This window comes from Balaenoptera borealis (assembly GCF_965194805.1).
Source record: "Balaenoptera borealis genome assembly, chromosome: 17".
Taxonomy (NCBI): domain Eukaryota; kingdom Metazoa; phylum Chordata; class Mammalia; order Artiodactyla; family Balaenopteridae; genus Balaenoptera; species Balaenoptera borealis.
This window is the reverse complement of record NC_138876.1, coordinates 3,268,156-3,284,742: the sequence shown is the minus strand read 5'-3', so window position 1 is coordinate 3,284,742 and position 16,587 is coordinate 3,268,156. Positions and strand designations below refer to the sequence as shown.

The 16,587-nt window shown below is 39.7% G+C and overlaps 1 protein-coding gene and 1 pseudogene across 6 annotated transcripts in view; one reads left to right on the top strand and one right to left on the bottom strand.

Annotated features, from left to right (window-relative positions):
- Window positions 1-16,587, bottom strand: part of TRAPPC9 (trafficking protein particle complex subunit 9) — a 552,118-nt gene that overhangs the window by 467,258 nt on the left and 68,273 nt on the right. For 4 of the 5 annotated variants that reach the window (XM_082364605.1, XM_082364606.1, XM_082364608.1 and 1 more), the window contains 2 exons: window positions 13,640-13,666; window positions 537-658 (listed from right to left, as the gene is read on the bottom strand). In XM_082364605.1, coding sequence (XP_082220731.1) covers window positions 537-658; window positions 13,640-13,666 — 149 coding nt within the window. The remainder of the gene's footprint in view (window positions 1-536; window positions 659-13,639; window positions 13,667-16,587) is intronic. The other variant, XM_082364607.1, reaches the window with a different exon arrangement.
- Window positions 9,347-13,632, top strand: LOC309615265 (large ribosomal subunit protein eL31 pseudogene; annotated as a pseudogene). Its single transcript has one exon. The product of its transcript is annotated as a large ribosomal subunit protein eL31 pseudogene (transcript).

Here is a 16,587-nt window from a genome sequence, read left to right as displayed (position 1 = left end):
CAACGAAGAGTAGCCCCCGCTCGCCGCAACTAGAGAAAGCCCACGCGCAGCAAGGAAGACCCAACACAGCCAAAAATAAATTAATTAATTAATTAACTTTTTTTAAAAAATGTTATCTCTGAGGACTTCCCTGGCAGTCCAGTAGTTGAGACTCCACGCTTCCACTGAAGTGGGGGGACGCAGGTTCGATCCCTGGTCGGGGAATTAGGATCCCACATGCCATGCAGCATGGCCAAAAAATTAAAAAAATTTTTAAATAAAAAATACTAAAAAAAATTTTTTAAACATTATCCCTGAGTAGCAGGGCTATGATAGCCTCTTTTTCTCCTATTTTCAGACTTATTAAATTAAATATACATTATTTTTAATCAACAAAAACCATTTTTAGGCATATAGTATTATGCATTGGGGAATAATACATGAATACTTACAGAAACAAATAATTAGGAGATACTGCAGCAGCATTACACAATGTAGAACAGGAACTTCTGGTTAAAACAACACAGTTACATAAAGGATCTACAGAGTAAAATCACCTTGCTGTAATAGGAAATGGCCTCCTTGTATTTGTCAATTATGTCTTCAGGGCTAAGGCAGTTCTTAGCCCGTCCAATCTCAGTGCTGGTATCTGGATTGATGCCATTGGTGGTGAGCGCACCTGCAAACCGAGAGGAAGAAAAGAAATAATCTTTTGCTTTTTCCGTCTTGTTTCTTTGTTACTTTAAAAGAAGGGCACAAGTAAGATAAAGCTTGAATATTCCCAATTGAAATTTAAATAATGAAACCATTTTTAAAGTCTTCACAGCTTATACACTCCCTATAATAGTCTTACCATCAAAGCATTGTATTAAATGTTAATTAACTCAGAATAAGTTTTCCTCCCTGTTGAAACTTTTTATTAAAGAACATGAAATGCATTATATAAAAGTAACATGTCTATAATAACTAGCTTAGTTGTCTTGACAGCAATGCAGTCAGTGCGCATTATCTCCCAGCACTAAGCTCTTCTTTTTATGCTAGCAAGAAACCACACTGCACCCTCAAATGGAGATAAACTATGTGAAAGTATTTTCTGAACTATACAGCACTAAAAAAACATAACTTACAAATACTGGCATCCTTTCTGAGGCTGTCATTTTCTATTTCTGGCCAACCCCTGTCAATAAGCAGAACCACCTAATTCCCTAGCCATCAAACTCACAGGGGCAAGAGTTCTGGAGACATTTCCGTTTATAGAATGTAACCAACTACACATAGAACTCTGACAAAAAAAAGATGAAATACTCTTTGATTTCAGAGAACACTCAAAAAATACTCTCGTAAGCCCCCCAGCAGGAAAAGCTGGGCTTCTCCTAAGCCACTTGTTTATTTCAGGGACACTGAGCATCTCCGACAAATTCTGTTTCCCTCATGTCTACTGGGAGACTCAGGCACACATTTGCCGTTGATCTTAGAACTCACGGGGCAAAGGGTGTGTCTCACACGGCCTGCAACCTTCACACAAGGTCATCTCCTTGCCTTGCTGTCTAAACCTGGTCCTATTTTCTCACCTGCTCACTTGGTATTTTGTTATTCTGTATGCTGCCTCAAATGCTTTTTGGAACAAGACAGAAGAATGAGTGGATAGATACATGGACAGATGGACAGGTGAAAGCTGGGCAGACGGACAGAGAGACTCTAAGCAAAGAGGAACAAAGAACACTTCCTATGCAAAATCCTCTTCTAGTCAGGGAAGAAAGAACCATAACAGAGAACTGGGAAGAGGCAGGTGGCTTAGGATTTTGTGTTTCTACAGATTTTGTGAAAAATCACAGCAAGAGATAAGAGGGTAGAACTACAAATAATAAAAGAAAAGGGCATGCATGCCTGAAAAACATCTAAAATATTTACTTTCTAAAGAATAGATTCAAATCAGCAAGGCCCAATGACACAATGCTTGGGTCCTTACAGAACTGAGAAGTCCATCTCCAAGCCACAAGGCAACCCTTTGGAGCACTGAGAATCTACACCAGGTGGTCATAAGGCCATCACAGCAGAAGCTACGTTATTCTGCGCTAACGAGGAATCAGAACCTATGTGGGGACATCCATGCGTGTCCTCATTTACAACCCATGGCAGCGCTATGCGGGGGGGGACTCCTAGTGAGCCCCGTTTCTGCAGGGGAGGAAACGGGTCCTAAAGAGGCTGAGCATTCCTACTGGCTCTCCAAATTACAGAGCCGGTTGCTCCAGAGCAGGATTCGAACCCGGGCCTATATTTTTAACCACAGTACTATCCTGCTTTGTGTGTTTTTCATGTTTACAATACCTTTGTTTCTGGCATGAAATAATATTTCATAGATGACAGGTTATCTTGATTTATCTCATTAGCTCTAATAATGTGTCTTCATATTGTTGAATTTTACTCTTTTCCCTTGGAGAATGGAAGGGAAAGAGTGGGAGTCAGAATGAGATGGGCTCTTCATTCTTCCTATGGTACCTCACCTCATCCAAGAAGCCCCAACCAGGGAGAAGGAGCAAATGTTCCCTCCATCTTTAAAAAAAAAAAGACACCACTGATAATGGGCGTTCCCTTAATGATTTACTTAACTCCAGTACAGAGGCAGGGGGGAAAAAGCACATGCAGAAACTCAGAAGAATATAACCTGTAAGAAGGTAAAAAGAGCATAGCTCACGGGAGAGCTTAGTGGGTCATACTGATTTAATTTCACTCAATAAAAGAATAACACACTCTAAAAATACTAGTATGCAATGGATTTGATCTTTCTTGATACCTATAAAGTTTTGACAGCCCACATGTAACATTATTGTGAACCAGTGAAACAAGGAGTCTATAGACAGGAAAAATCAATGCCACAGGCAGGCTGAAACCCAGGCTAGAGGAAAGGAAAAGAAAGAGCATAGTTAAGAAGTGGGGAAAAGCTGAAAAAAAAAAAAAATCATCACAAGGGCTCCCCAGTATCAGTCCAACAACAGTTTAATAATTCATTCAAGAGAAAGTTACTGAGTTCCTATTATGTGCAAGATTGTATAGGAGGCACAAGCTGGAAAGTCAACAAAAGTAAAATGAAGCAGAAATAAGAGGGAACGGGACTTCCCTGGTGGCACAGTTGTTAGGAATCCGTCTACCAATGCAGGGGGCACAGGTTCAAGCCCTGGTCTAGGAAGATCCCACATGCCGCGGAGCATCTAAGCCCGTGAGCCACAACCACTGAAGCCCGCGCGCCTAAGAGCCCATGCTCCGCAGCAAGAGAAGCCACTGCAATGAGAAGCCTCAGATCGCTGCAACTTAGAGAAAGCACACGCGCAGCAACAAGGACCCAATGCAGCCAAAAATAAATAAAATAAATAAATTTTTAAAAAAAAGAAATAAGAAGGAATAAAACAGAGACAAATGATGCAGGAGAAAGAAAGGCAAAACCATAAAAAGAGGAGAATAACAAGGGTAGCCCCCGTTCACCGCAACTAGAGAAAGCCCGCAAGCAGCAATGAAGAGCCAACACGGCCAAAAATAAATAAATAAATAAATAATTTTTTAAAAATTAATATTAAAAAATAATAACAAAAAATAAATAGAATTGTAAAGTTAGAACATTGTTGAAAAGCTATAAAAATACTCCGAAAAACAGATCAAAACATATATATGTAGGAAGGCTGCCCCCGTGTCATATATAAATGCAAACTTATTTTTGTTCATTCATGGGTACTAAATTACTTTATCCAAGGCATAATATTTTAATTAAAACAAATAATCAATATTACACTTCTCCTGTCAAATCTAGTTCATAAATTTGCTCTGCTACGTAACCATAACGTGTCTAAGATAGAGCTGAAATTAATGAAAATACCTTTGTATGGTTTGTGGAACTCTTCTCAAAATTCCAGGCTTTTAAAATAAATCTCAGCAGTATTTCTATATTATCTTTTTTCTTGTGAAACAACAGATACTGTTGTCAAAATTCTGTCATTACAATGATTCATGAGCACCATGCTCCAACTAATCTGCCAGACAATAAGGCACTATCTAGACACTGTGACCAAACAAAATGAAATATAAGGAAGACAATGACCCTATTCTGGAAAATTTACAACCTATGTCAACACTGGGGTTTTTCTTTCATTGGTTAGCAAAATAAGATAAATCATATACTTTCTTAGAGCATTCTGTAGCCATGACTCTTCTTTTAGTGTAATGACCAGAAAAGAGTTAAGTATGACTTTATTAGGTCAATTAGCAACAATCATCACTGGAGGGTAAGTAATGCAGTATTAACTGATAGCAATGCTTCCGCCTACATTAGACCTAAAATAAAACTACACTGAGTTCTGCAAAGTATTATAAAGGAAGAGATGAGGTCCCTAATGAGAAAAAATTAATAAGAAATCAAAGAAGTAAAGGCTTTTTAATTAACCATTCCTATAGAAAGGATAAGAGTATGGTGGTTAAGAGAACAGATGCTGGAGACAAATGTGTGGGTGTGAATTCCCACATCACCACTAACTAGCTGTACCCATGACAAGTCAATGAACTTTTCTGCATCTCAGTTCCCTCATCTATAGACTGGGGATAACAACAGTACCTATCTCCTAGAACTGCTGTAAGAATTAAATTGCTTTTAAAATATCTCAGATCTTAGATATGACACCAAAAGCACAAGCAACAAAGAAAAGTTAGATACAGTGGACTTCATCAAAACTTTAAACTTCTATGCTTGAAAGGACACCATCAACAAAGTGAAAAAACAACACACAGAATAGGAGAAAATTTTTGTAAACCATATATCTGATAAGGAACATGTATCTACAATATAAAAAGAAATCTTACAACTCGATAATAAAAAGACAAATAACTGAATTAAAAATGGATAAAGGATCTGAAAAGACCTTTCAGTGATCCGGAAGGGATCTCATTCAGATTCGACAGAGAAATTAAACCGTCATAGACAAGCAAAAGTTAAGAGAATTCAGCACCACCAAACCAGCTTTACAATAAATGCTAAAGGAACTTCTCTAGGCAGGAAACACAGAAGAAGGAAAAGACCTACAATAACAAACCCAAAACAATTAAGAAAATGGTACTAGGAACATACATATAGATAACTACCTTAAATATAAATGGATTAAATGCTCCAACCAAAAGACATAGACTGGCTGAATGCATACAAAAACAAGACCTGTATTCCATGCAAATTGAAATCAAAAGAAAGCTGGAGTAGCAATTCTCATATCAGACAAAATAGACTTTAAAATAAAGACTATTACAAGAGACAAAGAAGGACACTACATAATGATCAAGGGATCAATCCAAGAAGAAGATATAACAATTGTAAATATTTATGCACCCAACATAGCAGCACCTCAATACATAAGGCAAATGCTAACAGCCATAAAAGGGGAAATTGACAGTAACACAATCATAGTAGGGGACTTTTAGCACCCCACTTTCACCAATGGACAGATCATCCAAAATGAAAATAAATAAGGAAACACAAGCTTTAAATGACACATTAAACAAGATGGACTTAATTGATATTTATAGGACATTCCATCCAAAAACAACAAAATACACTTTCTTCTCAAGTGCTCATGGAACATTCTCCAGTATGGATCGTATCTTGGGTCACAGATCAAGCCTTGGTAAATTTAAGAAAATTGAACTCGTATCAAGTATCTTTTCCAACCACAACGCTATGACACTAGATATCAATTACAGGAAAAAATCTGTAAAAAATACAAACACATGGAGGCTAAACAATACACTACTAAATAACCAAGAGATCACTGAAGAAATCAAAGAGGAAATCAAAAAATACCTAGAAACAAATGACAATGAAAACACAACGACCCAAAACCTATGGGATGCAGCAAAAGCAGTTCTAAGAGGGAAGTTTATAGCCATATAATCCTACCTCAAGAAACAAGAAACACCTCAAATAAACAACCTAACCTTACACCTAAAGCAATTACAGAAAGAAGAACAAAAAAAAAAACCCACAGTTAGCAGAAGGAAAGAAATCATAAAGATCAGATCAGAAAGAAATGAAAAAGAAATGAAGGAAACAATAGCACAGATCAATAAAACTAAAAGCTGGTTCTTTGAGTAGATAAACAAAATTGATAAACCATTAGCCAGACTCATCAAGAAAAAAAGAGAGAAGACTCAAATCAACAGAATTAGAAATGAAAAAGGAGCAGTAACAACTGACACTGCAGAAATACAAAGGATCATGAGAGATTACAAGCAACTATATGCCAATAAAATGGACAACCTGGAAGAAATGGACACATTCTTAGAAAAGCACAACCTTCTGAGACTGAACCAAGAAGAAACAGAAAATATAAACAGACCAATCACAAGCACTGAAATTGAAACTATGATTAAAAATCTTCCAACAAAAAAGCCCAGGACCAGAGGGCTTCACAGGCAAATTCTATCAAACATTTAGAGAAGAGCAAACATCTATCCTTCTCAAACTCTTACAAAATATAGCAGAGGGAGGAACACGCCCAAACTCATTCTACGAAGCCACCATCACCCTGATACCAAAACCAGACAAAGATGTCACAAAAGAAGAAAACTACAGGCCAATATCTCCGATGAACATAGATGCAAAACTCCACAAAATACTAGCAAACAGAATCCAACAGCACATTAAAAGGATCATACACCATGATCAAGTGGGGTTTATCCCAGGAATGCAAGGATTCTTCAATACACGCAAATCAATCAATGTGATACACCATATTAACATATTGAAGGATAAAAACCGTATCATCTCAATAGATGCAGAAAAAGCTTTTGACAAACTTCAACACCCATTTATGATAAAAACTCTCCAGGAAGTAGGCATAGAGGGAACCTACCTCAACATAATAAAGGCCATATACCACTAACCCACAGCAAACATCGTTCTCAATGGTGAAAAACTGAAACCATTTCCTCTAAGATCAGGAACAAGACAAGGTTGCCCACTCTCACCACTGTTATTCAACATAGTTTTGGAAGTTTTAGCCACAGCCATCAGAGAAGAAAAAGAAATGAAAGGAATCCAAATCGGAAAAGAAGAAGTAAAACTGTCACTGTTTGCAGATGACATGATACTATACATAGAGAATCCTAAAGATGCTACCAGAAAACTACTAGAGCTAATCAATGGATTTGGTAGAGTAGCAGGATACAAACTTAATGCACAGAAATTGCTTGCATTCCTATACACTAATGATGAAACATCTGAAAGAGAAGTTAAGGAAACACTCCTATTTACCATTGCAACAAAAAGAATAAAATACCTAGGAATAAACCTACCTAAGGAGGCAAAAGACCTGCATGCAGAAAACTATAAGACACTGATGAAAGAAATTAAAGATGATACAAACAGACGGAGAGATATGCTATGTTCTTGGATTGGAAGAATCAACATTGTGAAAATGACTATACTACCCCAAGCAATCTACAGATTCAGTGCAATCCCTATCAAACTACCAATGGCATTTTTCACAGAACTAGAACATAAAATTGCACAATTTGTATGGAAACACAAAAGACCCCGAATAGCCAAAGCAATCTTGAGAAAGAAAAACGGAGCTGGAGGAATCAGGCTCCCAGACCTCAGACTATACTACAAAGCTACAGTAATCAAGACAGTATGGTACTGGCACAAAAACAGAAATATAGATCAATGGAACAGGATAGAAAGCCCAGAGATAAACCCACGCACTTATGGTCAACTAGTCTATGACAAAGGAGGCAAGGATATACAATGGAGAAAAGACAGCCTCTTCAATAAGTGGTGCTGGGAAAACTGGACAGCTATATGTAAAAGAATGAAATTAGAACAGTCCCTAACACCATACACAAAAATAAACTGAAAATGGATTAAAGACCTAAATGGAAGGCCAGACACTATCAAACTCTTAGAGGAAAACATAGGCAGAACACTCTATGACATAAATCACAGAAAGATCCTTTTTGACCCACCTCCTAAAGAAATGGAAATAAAAACAAACAAATGGGACCTAATGAAACTTAAAAGCTTTTGCACAGCAAAGGAAACCATAAACAAGACGAAAAGACAACCCTCAGAATGGGAGAAAACACTTGCAAAAGAAGCAACTGACAAAGGATTAATCTCCAAAATATACAAGCAGCTCATGCAGCTCAATATCAAAAAAACAAACAACCCCATCCAAAAATGGGCAGAAGACCTAAACAAACATTTCTCCAAAGAAGATATACAGATTGCCAGCAAACACATGAAAAGATGCTCAACATCACTAATCATTAGAGAAATGCGAATCAAAACTACAATGAGGTATCACCTCACACCAGTGAGAATGGCCATCATCCAAAAATCTACAAACAGTAAATGCTGGAGAGGGTGTGGAGAAAAGGCAACCCTCTTGCACTGTTGGTGGGAATGTAAATTGATACAGCCACTATGGAGAACAGTATGGAGGTTCCTTAAAAAACTAAAAATAGAACTACCATACGACCCAGTATTCCCACTACTGGGCATATACCCTGAGAAAACCATAATTCAAAAAGAGTCATGTACCACAATGTTCACTGCGGCTCTATTTACAATAGCCAGGACATGGAAGCAACCTAAGTGTCCATCGACAGATGAATGGATAAAGAAGATGTGGCACATATATACAATGGAATATTACTCAGCCATAAAAAGAAACGAAATTGAGTTATCTGTAGTGAGGTAGATTGACCTAGAGTCTGTCATACAGAGTGAAGTAAGTCAGAAAGAGAAAAACAAATCCCATATGCTAACACATATATATGGAATTTAAAAATTAAAAAAAAAAGGTTCTGAAGAACCTAGGGGCAGGACAGGAATAAAGACGCAGACATAGAGAATGGACTTGAGGACATGGGGAGGGGGAAGGGTAAGCTGGGACGAAGTGCGAGAGTGGCACTGACATATATATACTACCAAATGTAAGTGGGAAGCAGCTGTATAGCACAGGGAGATCAGCTCGGTGCTTTGTGTCCAACTAGAGGGGTTGGATAGGGAGGGTGGGAGGGAGACGCAAGAGGGTGAAGATATGGGGATATACGTATGCACTTAGCTGATTCCCTTTGTTATATAGCAGAAACTAACAAACCATTGTAAAGCAATTGTACTCCAATAAAGATATTTTTTTAAAAATGGATAAAGGATGTGAAAAGACATTTTTCAAGGAAAATGTACAAATGGCCAATAAGCACAATGAAAAAGATGCTCGAGGGCTTCCCTGGTGGTGCAGTGGTTAAGAATCTGCCTGGCAATGCAGGGGACACGGGTTAAAGCCCTGGTCCGGGAAGATTCCACACACCGCGGAGCAACTAAGCCTGTGCACCACAGCTACTGAGCCTGCACTCTAGAGTCCCTGAGCCACAACTACTGAGCCTGCGTGCCACAACTACTGAAGCCCACGCACCTAGAGCCCGTGCTCTGCAACAAGAGAATCCACCACAGTGAGAAGCCCGCGTACAGCAACAAAGAGTAGCCCCCTCTCGCTGCAGCTAGAAAAAGCCTGCGGGCAGCAACAAAGACCCAACGCAGCCAGAAATTAATTAATTAATTAATTAATATTTTAAAAAAGAAAAAGATGCTCAATCTCAATAGCTATAAGGGAAATCAAATCAAAACTACAAGGAGGAGGAGAAAACTATAATTAGAAAAGATTCACGCACCCCTATGTTCATTGCTGCACTATTTACAATAGCCCGGACATGGAAGCAACCTAAATGTCCCTCAACAGAGAACGGATAAAGAAGAGATGGTACATATAGACAATGGAATATTACTCAGCCATAAAAAAAGAACGTAATAATGCCATTTGCAGCCACGTGGATGGACCTAGAGACTGTGATACTGAGTAAAGTCAGACACAGAAAGACAAATATCATATGATATTGCTTATATGTGGAATCTAAAAAAAGGGTACAAATGAACTTATTTACAAAACAGAAGTAGAGTCACACATGTAGAAAACAAACTTATAGTTACCAGGGGCTGGGGGGGAGGGATAAATTGGGAGCTTGGGATTGGCATATACACACTACTATATATATAAAATAGATAACTAAAAAGAACCTACTGTGTAGCACAGGGAACTATACTCAATACTCCGTAATGGCCTATATGGGAAAAGAATCTTAAAAAAAGAGTGGATATATGTATATGTGTAACTGATTCACTTTGCTGTACACCCAAAACTAACACAACATTGTAAATCAACTATACTCCAATAAAAATTTTAAAAAAAGAAATATATATATATATTATGGCAAACTTTTATGATATTTTAACATTAGGAAATGTACACAAATACTTACAAATACAAATAAAAATTCTATTTCCATTTTAAACGACAAAAAAAAAAAAACTACAAGGAGAAACCACTTCACACTCACTAAAACAGCTATAATCAAAGATGATAACACCCTGACCTGGGGCTCCAGGAGCCCCGAGGGCGGTTGCATGAGGCCGGCTGAGAGGGAGGACTTGGCTTGGCTTTGTCCCACTCCACTCTGAGCCTTCTCGTCGACTGGGTTTAGATGGCTCCCGCAAAGAAGGGTGGCAAGAAGAAAGGCCAGTCTGCCGTCAACAAGGTGACGACCAGAAAATACACTATCAACGTTCACAAGAGCATCCCTGGAGTGGGTTTCAAGAAGCGTGCCCCTCGGGCACTCAGAGAAATCCGCAAATCTGCCATGAAGGAGATGGGAATTCCAGATGTGTGCATTGACACCAGGCTCAACAAAGCTGTCTGAGCCAAAGGAATAAGCAATGTCCCGTATTGTATCCATGTGCAGTTGTCCAGAAAACATAATGAAGATGAAGATGCACCAAACAAGCTCTGTACGTTGGTTACCTATGTACCTGTCACCATTATCAAAAACCTAAAGACAGTTAATGTGGATGAAAACTGCCTGTTGATTGTTAAGTAAAAGTTATAGAACTGCCAAAAAAAAAAAGAAAAGTTAATAACAAGCATTGATGAGGACACAGAGAAACTGGAACTCTCATACACTGCTGCTGAGAAAGTAAAATAGCACAACCACTTTGGAAAACAATCTGGCAGTTCCTCAAATAGTTAAACATTTAGTTACTGTATGACCCCGTAATTCTAATTCCTAGTCATATACATAAGAGAACTGAAAACGTATGTCCACATAAAAACATATATGAATGTTAACAGCACCATTACTCATAACAGCCAAAAAGTAGAAACAACCCAAATGTCCATCAGCTGACGAAGGGGTAAACAAAAAGTGGTCTATCCATATGGTGAAATATTATTCAGCAAAAACAAAACATGAAGTACTGATCCGTGATACAACATGGACAAACCTTGAAAACATTATGCTAAGTGAAAGAAGTCGGTCATAAAAGACTACAAGTTGTATGATTCCATTTATATGAAATGTCCAGAACAGGCAAATCCAGAGACAGAAGAGTGGTTGCCTGGGGCTGGGGGAGGATAGGGGAAATGGGTGGTGACTGATAATCTGTACGGGGCTTCTTGCTGGGGTGATGAAAATGTCCAAGATTGATGGTGATACACAACTCTGGTCACAGAGTAAAAACCTCTGTATATTTTAATGGGTAAATTGTATTAAAACTGTTAAGAAAAAAAAAGCACCTTGGACCAGTGCCTTCACGTAGTAAGTGCAAATTGCTGATTTTCATTATAGGAAGAAGAAACTCCCGTCAACATTAAAATGGGAAAAGCAAATTTGAGTTAACTGAAACTGGACAATAGATCACTTCACTTGAAACAGCTGTTGAATGTACATGCAATATTCAGAAATGACAAGAAACAACAGTGTGACACCAAGAAGCATTCTGTTTCAAATGCCCATCAAGGGCTCGGAAGCTGAGCTGCTAGAAGTGATTGGAGAAGTTCTTCCCACCTCTGCACCAAACAGCCAAAGACGGTCAAACTCCTCCTTCTGGCCTTTGAAATGGCTGTGGGGAAAGCAGGCGGCAAAAACTCTGAAACGGTTTGCTTCAAATAACTTATCCATTTAAAGTTCAAAAATAAAATGAAAGTGATACAATTTCGTGCTGGGTTTTCTATAGAGCCGAACGATTTTGCCACCCCCGAGAGAACACTAGCAGAGACTAAGGAGAGTCACGGCACACTGCTCCCAGGAGTCGTGAAGTGATTCCCCACCAACATATGTGCCAGGGTCTAAAGGGCAGAGAAGAAGAGACTAACGTCTGAAAGGCAGATGAGATGTTGGCAAGTGAAGAGAAGGCTGCGGCCAGTCCTGGGACAAGCCCCGTGAGCAGAGGCTAGAAGGGCTGCAGGCGAACTGGGGAGGTGGGGGGCGGGCAGAATCTCAACTCTCTCCTTGCTCTCCCTCGGGGAAGAAGATAGAGTCGTGTCCTGGGATGCCAGACCCTGGCTCTGCGTCCTTTCCTGCCAGCCTCACCCTCTCCCTGAACAACAGCCCCACAGAACCACCCTGACTTTACTCCCAGCACTCGAAACTCAATTTCAGCTCTATACAACCTTATTTTGAAAAGTTTCAGAAATAAAAAATATTATATTCTTTTTTTAATCTCAACATATGACTGATTTTTCTGACAGCCCTAAGCTACTTCTACTTGGTAAAGCACCTAATTCTCCTGCAAGTGAACCCCGTACTTTCCATCAGGCATAACTAGCCAGTCTGGGCTCGATAACTTCTACTGCTCAAATACCAATACATCTAACATTGATTTCATCGTTCATCTGTTTTGGACGGGAGGTGAGGGAGTATCATTCAGTTCCTCAGCCCCCCCTCAACTGCTTTCTCATCAGCAACTCAGGTCTCCTAAAATCAAAGCAAACCATTTGTTTTCCTTCCTCTAGGAAGGAAAACACTTTCCACAAGCTCCATCAGGAAACATCAGCCTAGAGAAAAAATGCAACACAAATGTTAAAACAAAAATCTACAAACCTGAAGCAATTTCATTTCAAAATCAAGATACACAATGAGATGAAAGTAAATGTGTTGGTCACAAAGCATGTGTAAGCATGACCATCTGATTTCCAGCCTTCAAAGGAAGGGAGGGTTTTCATTTTTTATTATTATTCTTTGTCATTGTCCAATTAAGGCAGAAAACAACAGAGCTCATTACGAAATAATTAAGCACTGCAATAAAAGAGATTTTTGCTGTATTAATTACAGAAGGCATTAAGCGGGGAAAGGAAAGCCCACCTCTGTAAAAAATGCAATATGTCTTTCCCTGTTAAGAACACACATACAAAATGCAACAGAGAATTCAAATTCACGTTGAGAGGAGCGTAAGCCACAGAATCAGAGCGAAGTCATTACTATGAGTAAATTCAGAATTAACTGGACAGGCATGCTCAATGCATTCAGAGAATTTTAAAGGCACACTGCAAATCATTCACTTAACCATGCTAGAGGAAGAATTTTCCTCCTCGACAAACAACATAAATCAATAGGGTGCCCCATGAAACAAGGAACAAACAACAATCAGGTGTGTAACAGTTCTGATTTAAAGTTACTTAAATCAGTATGTTCCAAAGAGCATAATCCAGAAATTTTAACCATTCATTCACACCACCATGAAACAAGCACTTAAAAAAATAACCAAAAGAAACTAAGCACATAGATCATGTACCTGGATCAATGAGAACTTCTTGTGCCCCTGGAAGAAAGAACAGATTATGGTCTTTTATTTGAAAAACAAAACTATTTTTAAAGATAACTGCTAAATCACATTTCATAATTCACATAGCCTCAAAAAAATCTGAGACACTTGTACCTGATCAGAAAAGCAATTCTGAGTAACAGTATGTTACAATTCAGTGCCTTTATGCTTTAGAAGGAAAAAAAGAAAAGGAAAACTATTTCTCATATCCTGCAGAAACTGTAAAGTGCTTCCCTATCTCTCTCCCTTCCCACTTTCCAAGCTTATGCTCCCTAACTCTTCTGAAACAAGTATGAGAATTTCTTTTCCCACAAATAAGCCAAGTGACAGAAGAATATCAATTTATTTGTGTAAATATACGCCCACACCTTGGCCTGGAGGAGAAAGGTATCAGAAGGCTATATGGAACCTATTTCTCCTTCCTAAAATCACACGCACACACACACACACACACACACACACACACACACATTCACACAGACACAGACACACATACACACTGATTTACTGGACATTTCACAAGCTAAGGATTTCCAACTTCTAGAAGGTAGCTCTGTAGTTAGTTTACAACACAAAACAGTTAACTTCATTATTATCAAGGAGCTTCTGAAAGCCTTGATCATCTGTTAAACCATCCAAATATCAATGAGACCCAATTAGCCTTCTCTATAGAATGTAATTTCCCATGATGGCAAAACACACCCTAAGAGGAACTGGGTCCAAGAGTCCTGCTTATCATTAGCTATGATCATGTTTAAACATGTTAACAAGATTCAGAAAGGTATGTCCCAATAACATATATTCTTACTGAAAGAGCATATGTTTTCAATCGTCCATAGAGAATAGGTCCCATGATGTTACTTAAGAGCTACTTTGTGTATCGCAATCTCCATTTTTAAATGCAGACTAAAAATCACTGCAGTCTAGAAGCCACGATTATAATAAAAAACAGGTGCTTTCTATTGGATACTGACTATATGCCAAACACAATGCTTGACAACCATCAGGTGCGACTGTCGGGGCAACCCTACAAGGTAGATGGGGATGAGGAAGCCTGCGGTGCGGATGCGGAGCCAGGGGTGCTGCACCGTCACACACTCCACAACGTGCCCACGACGAGTGCTGACAGATCTGCACTGAGGGGACACCGAGCTGTGTGGAACCTTGGGGGATGTGAGATTTCCAGACAGTGGTAACAACTTCCTGTTCAGTGAAAAACCTGGTCAAATATATTATACTGTGCCATGTCCTTTGAATAGGGAATATGATTGAGACTTTTTCAATGCCTCAGAGTCATAATCACAATCATCAATTACTCGACCTCTTAGGGCGTCCAGGGATGCACCGGGCCCCATGCTAAGTACACTGAGATTGCAGAGCTTTTAAGGTTGTTTAATGAAGTTTGTAAAAATCTTTCTGTCTCATGCCTCACACAGGCGGTCAACTAGCATTTCTCACTGGTGTGGATGTTATTAATACCACCTGAAACGATCCTTTTCTGCCTTTTAAGCTAATCCATCTAATCCAATCTTTTCGAACAGCAAAGAACAAGCTCAACCACAAAAAATGGACAGCTTTTACCAAATGAACTTTAACATCTAATTGGACTCCCTGGAAGCCCTTTCCTTTTATTAAACCCACTTCTAGGTACGTAACAGTCTTCTGACTGGTCGACTTTGCTATCTGATTATCTGGCCTACTCAGAAGGCTTCCCACCTCACTGTGTGTGTGAGGGGGTGGGGAGATAATAACTGGTGCTGTTTGAAGAAATCACAGTGAGAAAAAGGAGCGCCCTCCAGCCAGGTCTCCACAGACACGAGTGCCTCCATGTGCTCCGAAATTACATTATCAGCATCATCAGCCTGCAATGGACTGATTTCACACTAACCAAATTCATAAGAGACTGACGTAAGAAAATCAGAGGCTGGGACTTCCTGGCAGCCCAGGGGTTAAGACTCCACGCTCCCAATGCAGGGGGCATGGGTTCGATCCCTGGTCGGGGAACTAAGATCATGCATGCCGCAGGGTGTGGCCAAAAAAAAAAAAAAAAAAAGAAACAGAGGTTTAACTTATTAATGTAACAGGAGACATAAAATTATCGATCAGACTGAAATATTGGAGTTCAACAATCAGCACATTTTCTCCCCAACGGCCCAATCACAGGCAGGAGGCCACATGGCACGCATGGACAGATGCAGAGCAAGAGGGATTTCCTAGATTAACCTGATGGACTAAATTTCTGTTACAGGGACAGACCTGCTGCCTAGACCACAATGAATGCTGGTCACGGTGCATGCACAGTGGCCGAGGCACAGCTGTGAACACTTGTGTAACTCTCCCTTTCCCACCCTTTCCAGGCTGACCAATGGAGAGATGTACATAGAGATCCACAGACGGGCTGATACCTCTAAAAACCCAAAGCCCATCTCTGAGAGCCTGGAAGCCAGACAGCCGGGGTTTAAATACCAGCTCTGCCACTTACTAGCTCTGTGACCTTAGTCAAATTACTTACCCTCTCTGTGCCTCAAGTTCCACATCTGTAAAGTTGGGAAAATAATCAAACCCACCTCACTTGACTGTTGTGAGGATCAGAGCACTAAACTAGTTTCTGCAAAGTGCTTAGAAAAGTAGGCAGAACGTTTTAGGTGCCCAACAACTGTTAACTATGAAGCACGCCCCGCCTGTCTCCCTTCTAAGTATCTTCAATGTTTCCCTGCTAGTCTAAGTCCCAGAGGACATCCTCATTTCCCTGCTTATAAACTCCTGGGGAGCACCCATCTGCTCCACGCCACGACCGGTTCAAACTGAGGGAGGGGACGCCTCCTCCCCACTCCTCTGGGCCATGAGGAGGCCTTCTCCCTCAACACTCCGGACCCCTGGCCCACGGCTAGCCCTCCTCACACAAATGGAGTGGGCAG